This window comes from Cheilinus undulatus, linkage group 9, assembly GCF_018320785.1.
Source record: "Cheilinus undulatus linkage group 9, ASM1832078v1, whole genome shotgun sequence".
NCBI lineage: Eukaryota > Metazoa > Chordata > Actinopteri > Labriformes > Labridae > Cheilinus > Cheilinus undulatus.
In genome coordinates, this window is record NC_054873.1 from 51,552,877 (window position 1) to 51,569,353 (window position 16,477).

The 16,477-nt window shown below is 41.4% G+C and overlaps 1 protein-coding gene across 1 annotated transcript in view; it reads left to right on the forward strand.

Moving 5' to 3' along the window:
• The first annotated feature begins 2,035 nt into the window (after nt 1-2,035).
• LOC121514841 (NACHT, LRR and PYD domains-containing protein 12-like) overlaps nt 2,036-16,477 on the forward strand; it is a 131,263-nt gene continuing 116,821 nt past the window's right edge. Inside the window, exons 1-4 of the mRNA XM_041795213.1 lie at nt 2,036-2,131; nt 3,348-3,431; nt 3,609-3,683; nt 3,945-4,069. Coding sequence (XP_041651147.1) covers nt 2,036-2,131; nt 3,348-3,431; nt 3,609-3,683; nt 3,945-4,069 — 380 coding nt within the window. The remainder of the gene's footprint in view (nt 2,132-3,347; nt 3,432-3,608; nt 3,684-3,944; nt 4,070-16,477) is intronic.

Genomic DNA, 16,477 nt, shown 5'->3' on the forward strand with positions numbered 1-16,477 from the left:
ACCACAAACCAGGACCATCATCCACATCATCAAGACCACAAACCAGGACCATCATCCACATCATTAAGACCTCAAACCAAGACCATCATCCACATAATGAAGACCACAAACCAGGACCATCATCCACATAATCAAGACCACAAACCAGGACCATCATCCACATAATGAAGACCACAAACCAGGATCATCATCAAGACCACAAACCAGGACCATCATCCACATAATGAAGACCACAAACCAGGACCATCATCCACATCATCAAGACCACAAACCAGGACCATCATCCACATCATCAAGACCACAAACCAGGACCATCATCCACATCATCAAGACCACAAACCAGGACCATCATCCACATAATGAAGACCACAAACCAGGACCATCATCCACATAATCAAGACCACAAACCAGGACCATCATCCACATCATCAAGACCACAAACCAGGACCATCATCCACATCATCAAGACCACAAACCAGGATCATCATCCACATAATCAAGACCACAAACCAGGACCATCATCCACATCATCAAGACCACAAACCAGGATCATCATCCACATAATCAAGACCACAAACCAGGATCATCATCCACATAATCAAGACCACAAACCAGGACCATCATCCACACCATCAAGACCACAAACCAGGACCATCATCCACATAATGAAGACCACAAACCAGGACCATCATCCACATCATCAAGACCACAAACCAGGACCATCATCCACATCATCAAGACCACAAACCAGGATCATCATCCACATCATCAAGACCACAAACCAGGACCATCATCCACATAATGAAGACCACAAACCAGGTCCATCATGCACATCATCAAGACCACAAACCAGGTCCATCATCCACATAATGAAGACCACAAACCAGGATCATCATCCACATCATCAAGACCACAAAGCAGGACCATCATCCACATCATCAAGACCACAAACCAGGACCATCATCCACATCATCAAGACCACAAACCAGGATCATCATCCACATCATCAAGACCACAAACCAGGATCATCATCCACACCATCAAGACCACAAACCAGGACCATCATCCACATCATCAAGACCACAAACCAGGACCATCATCCACATCATCAAGACCACAAACCAGGACCATCATCCACATCATCAACACCACAAACCAGGATCATCATCCACATCATCAAGACCACAAACCAGGACCATCATCCACATAATGAAGACCACAAACCAGGTCCATCATGCACATCATCAAGACCACAAACCAGGTCCATCATCCACATAATGAAGACCATAAACCAGGATCATCATCCACATCATCAAGACCACAAAACAGGTCCATCATCCACATCATCAAGACCACAAACCAGGACCATCATCCACATAATGAAGACCACAAACCAGGACCATCATCCACATCATTAAGACCACAAACCAGGTCCATCATCCACATAATGAAGACCACAAACCAGGACCATCATCCACATCATTAAGACCACAAACCAGGACCATCATCCACATAATGAAGACCACAAACCAGGACCATCATCCACATCATTAAGACCACAAACCAGGTCCATCATCCACATAATGAAGACCACAAACCAGGATCATCATCCACATCATCAAGACAACAAACCAGGATCATCATCCACATCATCAAGACCACAAATCAGGACCATCATCCACATAATGAAGACCACAAACCAGGATCATCATCCACACAATGAAGATCACAAACCAGGACCATCATCCACATCATCAAGACCACAAATCAGGACCATCATCCACATAATGAAGACCACAAACCAGGATCATCATCCACATCATCAAGACCACAAATCAGGACCATCATCCACATAATGAAGACCACAAACCAGGATCATCATCCACATAATGAAGACCACAAACACTGTGGCCCCACTAAACATTACCAAGTCCAGCAGAGACCAGACCTGCTCACCACTCCTCTGAAGGCCCCTCTGAAGCTCTCAGCCCTCTGCTCTTTGTTTTCATGGAGGACCAGCTGAACCCTCTAAACCATGCCAGCTGATGCCAGCTGCTCTCCTGAAAACCAGCTGGCAGAGGGATCGGGGTCTAAGCCAGAGGGTCCAGGAGGATCTGGGCTTCATTCTGAGGTATTTTAGTCTCTCATGAGTGTTTGAGGTGTAGGTTTCAGACTGGGAGCTCTGAGTCACAACAACAAGAAAAGACGAGCAGCAGGGCCAGGCTCGGCTCCGCCCAGGTCCTCTTCTGACTTCCTGTTCTGAACTGAGGACTGGTCCATCACCCTTTACAAAGAGGGCGGGTCTAGACCCCTACATTCTGACCCAGACCCTTTACAAATAGGGCGGGTCTAGACCCGTACTCTCTGATCCAGACCCTTTACAAATAGGGCGGGTCTAGACCTGTACTCTCTGATCCAGACTCTTAACAAATAGGGCAGGTCTAGACCTGTACTCTCTGATCCAGACCCTTTACAAAGAGGGCAGGTCTAGACTGTTCAGTAAAGGGTCTTAGTCTAGTCCAGTGGTTCTCTGGACCCCCCACCACCTCCTTATCAACAGTTGAAACCCAAAGTTTGAAAAACATGAACTGCAGATTAATCAGTTCCTAGAGTTCAGGGTGATGAAACAAAGGGACGGTCTCTGCCAGTACCTCTCTGAACCTGAACCCAGACCTTAGAGCTCCCCTGGTCTCTGCCAGTACCTCTCTGAACCTGAACCCAGACCTTAGAGCTCCCTTGGTCTCTGCCAGTACCTCTCTTAACCTGAACCCAGACCTTAGAGCTCCCCTGGTCTCTGCCAGTACCTCTCTGCACCTGAACCCAGACCTTAGAGCTCCCCTGGTCTCTGCCAGTACCTCTCTGAACCTGAACCCAGACCATAGAGCTCCCCTGGTCTCTGAAACAGCTCCATCAGATAGATATGTAAGGTTTCATTGTGATGATTAATTAAATTAATTAGTCCAGACTGAGGAGGGCCGACCATGTGGGTGGGCTCTGAAGATGCCACTGTGTTGGCCCTCAGGATCCGTCTTTGTGTCTGTGTGAGGAGGACGGCCTGGGAAAGGACCCACAATGCTGGACTCCATGCTTGATAAGACTCATTAATTTTCAGTGACGTTATTCAGCTGACGATGAAGCGGGCCAGGACTCCCGCTGAGGCGAAACAAGCACAGAGACCTCCGACGCCAAGCGCTCCTCCTCCTCAGAGACCGCTCCTCTTCTGATGGAGCCGCCGACATCACCGACACCTTCATCTTCATTGTTGTCTACGACCACGTCTGTCCAACCAGACCTGACTCTGAACCACCTCAGGACTACAGTCCTCACCTGTTTATGACTGAATCAAGGTGTTCCAGTCAGACCCTCAGGTGTTCCACTCAGACCCTCAGGTGTTCCAGTCAGACCCTCAGGTGTTCCACTCAGACCCTCAGGTGTTCCAGTCAGACCCACAGGTGTTCCAGTCAGACCCTCAGGTGTTCCAGTCAGACCCTCAGGTGTTCCAGTCAGACCCTCAGGTGTTCCAGTCAGACCCTCAGGTGTTCCAGTCAGACCCACAGGTGTCCCAGTCAGACCCTCAGGTGTTCCAGTCAGACCCTCAGGTGTTCCAGTCAGACCCTCAGGTGTTCCACTCAGACCCTCAGGTGTTCCAGTCAGACCCTCAGGTGTTCCACTCAGACCCTCAGGTGTTCCAGTCAGACCCTCAGGTGTTCCAGTCAGACCCACAGGTGTTCCAGTCAGACCAACAGGTGTTCCAGTCAGACCCTCAGGTGTTCCAGTCAGACCCTCAGGTGTTCCAGTCAGACCCTCAGGTGTTCCAGTCAGACCCTCAGGTGTTCCAGTCAGACCCACAGGTGTTCCAGTCAGACCCTCAGGTGTTCCAGTCAGACCCTCAGGTGTTCCAGTCAGACCCTCAGGTGTTCCAGTCAGACCCTCAGGTGTTCCAGTCAGACCCTCAGGTGTTCCACTCAGACCCTCAGGTGTTCCAGTCAGACCCTCAGGTGTTCCACTCAGACCCTCAGGTGTTCCAGTCAGACCCACAAGTGTTCCAGTCAGGCCCTCAGGTGTTCCAGTCAGACCCACAGGTGTTCCAGTCAGACCAACAGGTGTTCCAGTCAGACCCTCAGGTGTTCCAGTCAGACCCTCAGGTGTTCCACTCAGACCCTCAGGTGTTCCAGTCAGACCCATAGGTGTTCCAGTCAGACCCACAGGTGTTCCAGTCAGACCAACAGGTGTTCCAGTCAGACCCTCAGGTGTTCCAGTCAGACCCTCAGGTGTTCCACTCAGACCCTCAGGTGTTCCAGTCAGACCCATAGGTGTTCCACTCAGACCCTCAGGTGTTCCAGTCAGACCCACAGGTGTTCCAGTCAGACCCTCAGGTGTTCCAGTCAGACCAACAGGTGTTCCAGTCAGACCCATAGGTGTTCCAGTCAGACCCTCAGGTGTTCCAGTCAGACCCACAGGTGTTCCAGTCAGACCCTCAGGTGTTCCAGTCAGACCAACAGGTGTTCCAGTCAGACCCTCAGGTGTTCCAGTCAGACCCACAGGTGTTCCAGTCAGACCCACAGGTGTTCCAGTCAGACCCACAGGTGTTCCAGTCAGACCCTCAGGTGTTCCAGTCAGACCCACAGGTGTATAAAATCCTCACCTGTCCATGCAGTCTCAGTGATCCTAAATGATTGTCCTGCAGAGCTCAGTGGTTCTGTTATGATGACTCCTTTGACCTTCATCCCTGCTGTATATTCCAGTCAGCTGTCAGAGATATTAGAGAGTGGAAGAGTTTAGGAACAACAGCTGTCTTCACTAAACCGCCTCTTACACTCATCCTACCCTCACATAGTTTGTCCATGTCTATGTGTTCCTGTAATGCGTCCTTGGGTTTCTTGAAAGGCGCTATATAAATTCAACATATTATTATTATTATTATTATTATTATTATCATTATTATTATTAACAGCACCTCAGACCAGGTCAGATCACAGAGAGGTCAACGACTGCTAAGGATCATGGGTAAACGTCTCCAAGTCTCTGCTGGTTCATCGCTGAAGAGTTCTGAACGTCCATTAATGTAAACACCAAAACTGCAGCAGGAGCTTCATGAATGGGTTTCCATGGCAACAGCGGCATGCTAGCCTCAGCGACAACGCTATGCTTCCAACAGTTTGGGGAGGACCCTTTTCTATTCCAGCATGACCGTGGCCCAGAGACCAGAGAAGGACTAGACAGACTAGAGTCCTGACCTCAACCCCATCCAGCACCTTTGGGATGAACTGGAACAGAGAATGTGGTCCAGGGCTTCCTGTGTAAAGTGGTCTAAAGACTGGACTTTAGCCGTTTGAAGGCACTCTTTCTTCAGTCTGAGTTCTGATTGTGTCAGACGTGTTTGATATCGTCGTAGGTCTTCAGTGTGGGCGGATGCTACTCGTGTTTGTCAGTGACCTTACCATCGATGACCAATAGGAGCCGCTGTTGTGTGAGCACATTAAATCACACTACTGGGATTTTCAAAGTAAAAGCCCCATCACTTTGTTTCTGTGGTGAGATGACTCACATTTTTATAAGGTGCTTTTATTCTGAAGGGTTTCAGGGATAGTTCCTGGGTTGCTGCAGTCACATGCAAAGATGCTTCGCTGTTTAACTTTACTTTTATTTCTACTCGATGTAAATGATTTAAAAACAGAGGTATTAACAAGCAAATCCCAGAAAAGTTGGGACAGAAGCAGCATAACCACTTTAATCTGCCATCTCTGCTGTTAACCCATGGTCTTTCCATCCAATTTTAGAACATTTTACCCAATTTAAGGTCTTTTTACTCATTTTTGGTGTTGTTAAAACCAATATTGTCACATTTTCTGCCCATTTTTGCCCCTTTCACCCATATTTGTCACGTTTCTGCTGATTTTAATGCTTTAATTTTGTTTTTGCCCATTTAAACCCATTTTTCACACTTTAAAATCTCATTTCCTACATTTTTTAACAGTATTTTGTCCATGTTTGCCACTTTTAACCCAATCCTGCCATTTCTGCCTCCTCTGTTAACCCATTTTGCCATTTTTAAGCCCATCTCCAACACTTCTCCTCCATTTTGCCTCTCTTAACTCTTTATTGACAGGATTATTTAATTTTTCTCTTGGTCTTTGTCTGGTATCCTGATGTTGGTGCTCTGAAGTCTAACATTACTTTCTAACGTTCGTCCCCTCTACCCCTCCTCACTGTTAACATGGCCAGTAAAAGGCTCTGCTTTAAGGAAAGGGTTTAGGTTTTTAGGGGGCTTTACAGAGTCCTGTTGCTCTGATCAGAGAGGTTTTCATTCAGGTTCAAAAGAAACATGATCACAGATGAACTCCATCATGGACCGGGGTCTTGCTGACCCCCATGGTCCTGAGAGCTCTCCCCTCTGCCCCCCTCACAGAAAGTCCTGATCTCAGATTTCTCAGGTCTCATCAGGATATTTTCATGTTTTGTGTCATAACTTTTCTAACTTATGAACTTCGTGTATTCAGCAGACGCCGTGTGGTCGTGGTCGTCTTTAGCATGTCCCTGCTCGCTTGCTCGCTCACTCTCTCTCTCTCACCTCTCACCCTCAGGATGCCTGGGCCCGTCCGGCTCTCCATTCTCACCGTCCTTCTCTTTCTCAGCCCATTACCCCGCGGTTCAAGCCAAGCTGTGCCGTCTCTTTGTTTCCCTCCGCTTGGATCGATCTGACATGGCATGGCCTCCAGCAGCATAATGGCCATCGGCATACACAGGAACTCCGTACAAACCGCCGGGCTTAAACAATGGCGGCAACAATGCCATCACATAAGGACAATACAGGCCAGACAGACTTGGCTGAACAATGGTGCACGCTGCACGTCGCTCTGCTCTCAACTAGGCCACATCAGCCTTTGTTCAGCAGATTAGGCTGATTTGCATTTCACACATCATGGCTCTGATAATTGATTTACAGCTGGACTTCAAAGTTTGGGAAAGTTTGGGAAAAAGTGTAAAAGCCCTGAAAACAGACTGAGTTTGGAGGAAAATGGTGAAGAAACAGAATGTAGAGCAGCTATGGTGGTACTGAGGGATGGAGGAATATCACACAGAATGTTACAACGTCCAAGTTATAACGTTCTAATGTCCATGGTACAACATTGTAACATCCATGTGACAATGTTCTAACGTCCATGTTATAACATTCTAACGTCCGTGTAACAACGTTCTAACGTCCATGTTATAACATTCTAACGTCCGTGTAACAACGTTCTAACGTCCATGTTATAACATTCTAACGTCCGTGTAACAACGTTCTAACGTCCATGTTACAACATTGTAACGTCTGTGTGACAATGTTCTAACGTCCATGTTATAACATTCTAACGTCCGTGTGACAACGTTCTAACGTCCATGTTATAACATTCTAACATCCGTGTAACAACGTTCTAACGTCCATGTTATAACATTCTAACGTCCGTGTAACAACGTTCTAACGTCCATGTTATAACATTCTAACGTCCGTGTAACAACGTTCTAACGTCCATGTTATAACATTCTAACGTCTGTGTAACAACGTTCTAACGTCAATGTTATAACATTCTAACATCTATGTTATGATGTTCTAACATCAATGTTATACCGTTCTGACATGCATGTTATGATGTTCTAATGTCCATGTTATAACATTCTAACATCTATGTTATAATGTTGTAAAATCCATGTTATGATGTTCTAATGTCCATGTTATAACATTCTAACATCCATGTTATAACATTCTAACATCTATGTCATGATTCTCTAACATCCATGTTATAACATTCTAACATCTATGTTAGGATGTTCTAACATCCTAACATCTATGTTATAACATTCTAACATCTATGTCATGATGTTCTAACATCCATGTTATAACATTCTAACATCTATGTCATGATGTTCTAACATCCATGTTATAACATTCTAACATCTATGTTAGGATGTTCTAGCATCCTAACATCTATGTTATAATGTTCTTACATCTATGTTATGATGTTCTAACATCCATGTTATAACATTCTAACATCTATGTCATAACATTCCAACATCCATGTTCTAACATTCTAACATCCATGTTATAACATTCTAACATCCATATTATAACATTCTAACATCTATGTCATCATGTTCTAACATCCATGTTATAACATTCTAACATCTATGTTAGGATGTTCTAACATCCTAACATCTATGTTATAATGTTCTAACATCTATGTATGATGTTCTAACATCCATGTTATAACATATTAACATCTATGTCAAGATGTTCTAACATCCATGTTATACCATTCTAACATCTATGTTATGATGTTCTAACATCCTAACATCTATGTTATAATGTTCTAACATCTATGTTATGATGTTCTTACATCCATGTTAGAACATTCTAACATCTATGTTATGATGTTCTAACATCCTAACATCTATGTTATAATGTTGTAAAATCCATGTTATGATGTTCTAATGTCCATGTTATATCATTCTAATATCTATGTTATAATGTTCTAACACCTATGTTATAACATTCTAACATCTATGTCATAACATTCCAACATCCATGTTCTAAGATTCTAAAATCCATGTTATAACATTCTAACATCCATATTATAACATTCTAACATCTATGTCATAACATTCCAACATCCATGTTCTCACATTCTAACATCTATGTAATGATGTTCTAACGTCCATGTTATAACATTCTAACATCCATGGTATGATGTTCTAACAGCCATGTTCTAACATTCTAACATCCATGTTCTAACATTCTAACATCCATGTTCTAACATTCTAACATCCATGTTCTAACATTCTAACATCCATGTTATGATGTTCTAACAGCCATGTTATAACATTCAAACATCCATGTTCTAACATTCTAACATCCATGTTATAACATTCTAACATCCATGTTCTAACATTCTAACATCCATGTTCTAAAATTCTAACATCCATGTTATAACATTCTAACATCCATGTTATGATGTTCTAACAGCCATGTTATAACATTCTAACATCCATGGTATGATGTTCTAACAGCCATGTTCTAACATTCTAACATCCATGTTCTAACATTCTAACATCCATGTTCTAACATTCTAACATCCATGTTCTAACATTCTAACATCCATGTTATGATGTTCTAACAGCCATGTTATAACATTCTAACATCCATGGTATGATGTTCTAACAGCCATGTTCTAACATTCTAACATCCATGTTCTAACATTCTAACATCCATGTTATAACATTCTAACATCCATGTTCTAACATTCTAACATCCATGTTCTAACATTCTAACATCCATGTTCTAACATTCTAACAGCCATGTTATAACATTCAAACATCCATGGTATGATGTTCTAACAGCCATGTTCTAACATTCTAACATCCATGTTCTAACATTCTAACATCCATGTTCTAACATTCTAACATCCATGTTATAACATTCTAACATCCATGTTCTAACATTCTAACAGCCATGTTATAACATTCAAACATCCATGGTATGATGTTCTAACAGCCATGTTCTAACATTCTAACATCCATGTTCTAACATTCTAACATCCATGTTATAACATTCTAACATCCATGTTATGATGTTCTAACATCCATGTTATAACATTCTAACATCCATGTTCTAACATTCTAACATCCATGTTTCTAACATTCTAACATCCATGTTATAACATTCTAACATCCATGTTATAATATTCTAACATCCATGTTCTAACATTCTAACATCCATGTTCTAACATTCTAACATCCATGTTATAACATTCTAACATCCATGTTATGATGTTCTAACATCCATGTTATAACATTCTAACATCCATGTTCTAACATTCTAACATCCATGTTTCTAACATTCTAACATCCATGTTATAACATTCTAACATCCATGTTATGATGTTCTAACAGCCAAGTTATAACATTCTAACATCCATGTTCTAACATTCTAACATCCATGTTCTAACATGCTAACATCTATGTCATAACATTCTAACATCCATATTATAACATTCTAACATGTATGTTATGATGTTCTAACATCCATGTTATAATATTCTAACATCCATGTTCTAACATTCTAACATCCATGTTATGATGTTCTAACAGCCATGTTATAACATTCTAACATCTATGTTATAATATTCTAACATCCATGTTCTAACATTCTAACATCCATGTTCTAACATTCTAACATCCATGTTCTAACATTCTAACATCTATGTCATAACATTCTAACATCCATGTTCTAACATTCTAACATCCATGTTCTAACATTCTAACATCCATGTTATAACATTCTAACATCTATGTCATAACATTCTAACATCCATGTTCTAACATTCTAACATCCATGTTCTAACATTCTAACATCCATGTTATGATGTTCTAACAGCCATGTTATAACATTCTAACATCTATGTTATAATATTCTAACATCCATGTTCTAACATTCTAACATCCATGTTCTAACATTCTAACATCCATGTTCTACCATTCTAACATCTATGTCATAACATTCCAACATCCATGTTTCTAACATTCTAACATCCATGTTATAACATTCTAACATCCATGTTATGATGTTCTAACAGCCATGTTATAACATTCTAACATCCATGTTATAATATTCTAACATCCATGTTCTAACATTCTAACATCCATGTTCTAAAATTCTAACATCCATGTTCTAACATTCTAACATCCATGTTATGATGTTCTAACAGCCATGTTATAACATTCTAACATCCATGGTATGATGTTCTAACAGCCATGTTCTAACATTCTAACATCCATGTTCTAACATTCTAACATCCATGTTATAACATTCTAACATCCATGTTCTAACATTCTAACATCCATGTTCTAACATTCTAACATCCATGTTATAACATTCTAACATCCATGTTATGATGTTCTAACAGCCATGTTATAACATTCTAACATCCATGGTATGATGTTCTAACAGCCATGTTCTAACATTCTAACATCCATGTTCTAACATTCTAACATCCATGTTATAACATTCTAACATCCATGTTCTAACATTCTAACATCCATGTTCTAACATTCTAACATCCATGTTCTAACATTCTAACAGCCATGTTATAACATTCAAACATCCATGGTATGATGTTCTAACAGCCATGTTCTAACATTCTAACATCCATGTTCTAACATTCTAACATCCATGTTCTAACATTCTAACATCCATGTTATAACATTCTAACATCCATGTTCTAACATTCTAACAGCCATGTTATAACATTCAAACATCCATGGTATGATGTTCTAACAGCCATGTTCTAACATTCTAACATCCATGTTCTAACATTCTAACATCCATGTTATAACATTCTAACATCCATGTTATGATGTTCTAACATCCATGTTATAACATTCTAACATCCATGTTCTAACATTCTAACATCCATGTTTCTAACATTCTAACATCCATGTTATAACATTCTAACATCCATGTTATGATGTTCTAACAGCCATGTTCTAACATTCTAACATCCATGTTATAACATTCTAACATCCATGTTATAATATTCTAACATCCATGTTCTAACATTCTAACATCCATGTTCTAACATTCTAACATCCATGTTATAACATTCTAACATCCATGTTATGATGTTCTAACATCCATGTTATAACATTCTAACATCCATGTTCTAACATTCTAACATCCATGTTTCTAACATTCTAACATCCATGTTATAACATTCTAACATCCATGTTATGATGTTCTAACAGCCAAGTTATAACATTCTAACATCCATGTTCTAACATTCTAACATCCATGTTCTAACATGCTAACATCTATGTCATAACATTCTAACATCCATATTATAACATTCTAACATGTATGTTATGATGTTCTAACATCCATGTTATAATATTCTAACATCCATGTTCTAACATTCTAACATCCATGTTATGATGTTCTAACAGCCATGTTATAACATTCTAACATCTATGTTATAATATTCTAACATCCATGTTCTAACATTCTAACATCCATGTTCTAACATTCTAACATCCATGTTCTAACATTCTAACATCTATGTCATAACATTCTAACATCCATGTTCTAACATTCTAACATCCATGTTATGATGTTCTAACAGCCATGTTATAACATTCTAACATCCATGTTATGATGTTCTAACAGCCATGTTATAACATTCTAACATCCATGTTATAACATTCTAACATCTATGTCATAACATTCTAACATCCATGTTCTAACATTCTAACATCCATGTTCTAACATTCTAACATCCATGTTATGATGTTCTAACAGCCATGTTATAACATTCTAACATCTATGTTATAATATTCTAACATCCATGTTCTAACATTCTAACATCCATGTTCTAACATTCTAACATCCATGTTCTACCATTCTAACATCTATGTCATAACATTCCAACATCCATGTTTCTAACATTCTAACATCCATGTTATAACATTCTAACATCCATGTTATGATGTTCTAACAGCCATGTTATAACATTCTAACATCCATGTTATAATATTCTAACATCCATGTTCTAACATTCTAACATCCATGTTCTAACATTCTAACATCCATGTTCTAACATTCTAACATCTATGTCATAACATTCCAACATCCATGTTTCTAACATTCTAACATCCATGTTATAACATTCTAACATCCATGTTATGATGTTCTAACAGCCATGTTATAACATTCTAACATCCATGTAATTATGTTCTAATATCCCTCACAACAACCCTCGCACTTTGCGGGTATATGCATTTTGAGACCGCCCCAAGGGGTCCTGGACCCCAGGTTGGGAACCAAGGCCCTAGACCTACCACTGCGCTTCGCTGTGCGGCCATGGGACGGGATAAGACCACGTCCTGGCTTACAAAGTCTGTGTTTTCTTCTGTGGAACCAAACTGGTCAGAATCAGTGGAACCAGACTGATACAGGGATCTGCTATCATGATGATCAAACTGGACATGGTCAATGATTCATCACCAGGAAGCAGGCGTCTGAGATTTCAGAGCTCACATTGATCCTGATAGCCAGTTATTCAGGTTGATGATAATTCAGACCAAAGTCTCAGCTGGTTAAAGAATAACGGCGGTGTTTTTCATCACGTCTGACCGCAGAATGACTTTGATCTCTCAGCAGATAAGAGACGACTTTTACTTTCATTTTGACCAACGCTCACTTCAACCGCTCAGAGACGAAAAATACACAATAAATATGTCAAGATGGACGGGGGAAGAGTGAAGGGAGAGGTTCAGCAGTGACTGATCTGATAACACAGAGAGGATGGATGTCAACTAAACAGCCTCTTTTATGTCATTTTAAGAAATTGTTAGATTATAAGGGTTCAGTCATGAGGCCAGGAGAGAAGAGGGTTGGACAGTAGGATCTCCTGATTACCAGAACATGGAGCTGCTGTACCGTCTGTGTTATTCTGCATGTCTAATCATGGATACATCACACAACAACCACAGAGACACTGACATGAATGTGACCTTTAACCTTTTCTCCAGTCTGACCCTTCCACAGCACAGTGAAAACATAAAATCACTGAAATAAGAAAAATCCAGACACACCCTCTCACTAGTGTTCAATCCACAGTCAGAATCCTGGCTTTGTGTTTCTGTTAGCATGTGTGACGCTGCAGCCTGTTAATCCTCTGAGGGATAAAGATGGCCGACAGCAGGTCAGCTGGTCTGGAGCACTTTAAGAAAAACAAACGCAGCATTAAACCTCTCATCTGTCCTCAGCAGCAGGAAGTCTGAGGGGGAGGGAGTGAAGTGTTTACCCTTTAGCTTAGCATAGAGACTGCAAACAGAGGAGAGCGTTAGCTTAGCATAGAGACTGCAAACAGAGGAGAGTGTTAGCTTAGCATAGAGACTGCAAACAGAGGAGAGTGTTAGCTTAGCATAGAGACTGTAAACAGAGGAGAGTGTTAGCTTAGCATAGAGACTGCAAACAGAGGAGAGTGTTAGCTTAGCATAGAGACTGTAAACAGAGGAGAGTGTTAGCTTAGCATAGAGACTGTAAACAGAGGAGAGTGTTAGCTTAGCATAGAGACCGCAAACAGAGGAGAGTGTTAGCTTAGCATAGAGACTGCAAACAGAGGAGAGTGTTAGCTTAGCATAGAGACTGCAAACAGAGGAGAGTGTTAGCTTAGCATAGAGACTGCAAACAGAGGAGAGTGTTAGCTTAGCATAGAGACCGCAAACAGAGGAGAGTGTTAGCTTAGCATAGAGACTGCAAACAGAGGAGAGTGTTAGCTTAGCATAGAGACTGCAAACAGAGGAGAGTGTTAGCTTAGCATAGAGACTGCAAACAGAGGAGAGTGTTAGCTTAGCATAGAGACCGCAAACAGAGGAGAGTGTTAGCTTAGCATAGAGACTGCAAACAGAGGAGAGTGTTAGCTTAGCATAGAGACTGCAAACAGAGGAGAGTGTTAGCTTAGCATAGAGACTGCAAACAGAGGAGAGCGTTAGCTTAGCATAGAGACTGCAAACAGAGGAGAGTGTTAGCTTAGCATAGAGACCGCAAACAGAGGAGAGCGTTAGCTTAGCATAGAGACTGCAAACAGAGGAGAGTGTTAGCTTAGCATAGAGACCGCAAACAGAGGAGAGTGTTAGCTTAGCATAGAGACCGTAAACAGAGGAGAGTGTTAGCTTAGCATAGAGACTGTAAACAGAGGAGAGTGTTAGCTTAGCATAGAGACCGCAAACAGAGGAGAGTGTTAGCTTAGCATAGAGACTGCAAACAGAGGAGAGTGTTAGCTTAGCATAGAGACTGTAAACAGAGGAGAGTGTTAGCTTAACATAGAGACTGTAAACAGAGGGGAGTGTTAGCTTAGCATAGAGACCGTTAACAGAGGAGAGTGTTAGCTTAGCATAGAGACTGCAAACAGAGGAGAATGTTAGCTTAGCATAGAGACTGTAAACAGAGGAGAGTGTTAGCTTAGCATAGAGACTGTAAACAGAGGAGAGTGTTAGCTTAGCATAGAGACTGTAAACAGAGAGGAGTGTTAGCTTAGCATAGAGACCGCAAACAGAGGAGAGTGTTAGCTTAGCATAGAGACTGCAAACAGAGGAGAGTGTTAGCTTAGCATAGAGACTGTAAACAGAGGAGAGTGTTAGCTTAGCATAGAGACTGTAAACAGAGGAGAGTGTTAGCTTAGCATAGAGACTGTAAACAGAGGAGAGTGTTAGCTTAGCATAGAGACTGTAAACAGAGGAGAGTGTTAGCTTAGCATAGAGACTGCAAACAGAGGAGAGTGTTAGCTTAGCATAGAGACTGTAAACAGAGGAGAGTGTTAGCTTAGCATAGAGACTGTAAACAGAGGAGAGTGTTAGCTTAGCATAGAGACTGTAAACAGAGGAGAGTGTTAGCTTAGCATAGAGACTGCAAACAGAGGAGAGTGTTAGCTTAGCATAGAGACCGCAAACAGAGGAGAGCGTTAGCTTAGCATAGAGACTGCAAACAGAGGAGAGTGTTAGCTTAGCATAGAGACTGCAAACAGAGGAGAGTGTTAGCTTAGCATAGAGACCGTAAACAGAGGAGAGTGTTAGCTTAGCATAGAGACCGCAGACAGAGGAGAGCGTTAGCTTAGCATAGAGACCGTAAACAGAGGAGAGTGTTAGCTTAGCATAGAGACTGTAAACAGAGGAGAGTGTTAGCTTAGCATTGAGACTGTAAACAGAGGAGAGTGTTAGCTTAGCATTGAGACTGTAAACAGAGGAGAGCGTTAGCTTAGCATAGAGACTGTAAACAGAGGAGAGTGTTAGCTTAGCATAGAGACTGTAAACAGAGGAGAGTGTTAGCTTAGCATAGAGACTGTAAACAGAGGGGAGTGTTAGCTTAGCATAGAGACTGTAAACAGAGGAGAGTGTTAGCTTAGCATTGAGACTGTAAACAGAGGAGAGTGTTAGCTTAGCATAGAGACTGCAAACAGAGGAGAGCGTTAGCTTAGCATAGAGACTGTAAACAGAGGAGAGCGTTAGCTTAGCATAGAGACTGTAAACAGAGGGGAGTGTTAGCTTAGCATAGAGACTGTAAACAGAGGGGAGTGTTAGCTTAGCATAGAGACTGTAAACAGAGGAGAGTGTTAGCTTAGCATAGAGACTGTAAACAGAGGGGAGTGTTAGCTTAGCATAGAGACTGTAAACAGAGGGGAGTGTTAGCTTAGCATAGAGACTGTAAACAGAGGGGAGTGTTAGCTTAGCTCTGGAAGGACCATGGATCCAGTTAGCTGGGGTTAGCTCTAATTCTTTAGTTTCCATGCAGGGATGTTCACACTCAGCCTGGACCTTTAGATCTCTGAGTAAACACTGATCACTTTGTTAAACCAGCTTGCAGAACTCACATATTTCTCGCTTTGTAATCATTCGTGATCTTACTTCACATTAAAATGCTTTTTCTCCAACAGTTTCGTCATTT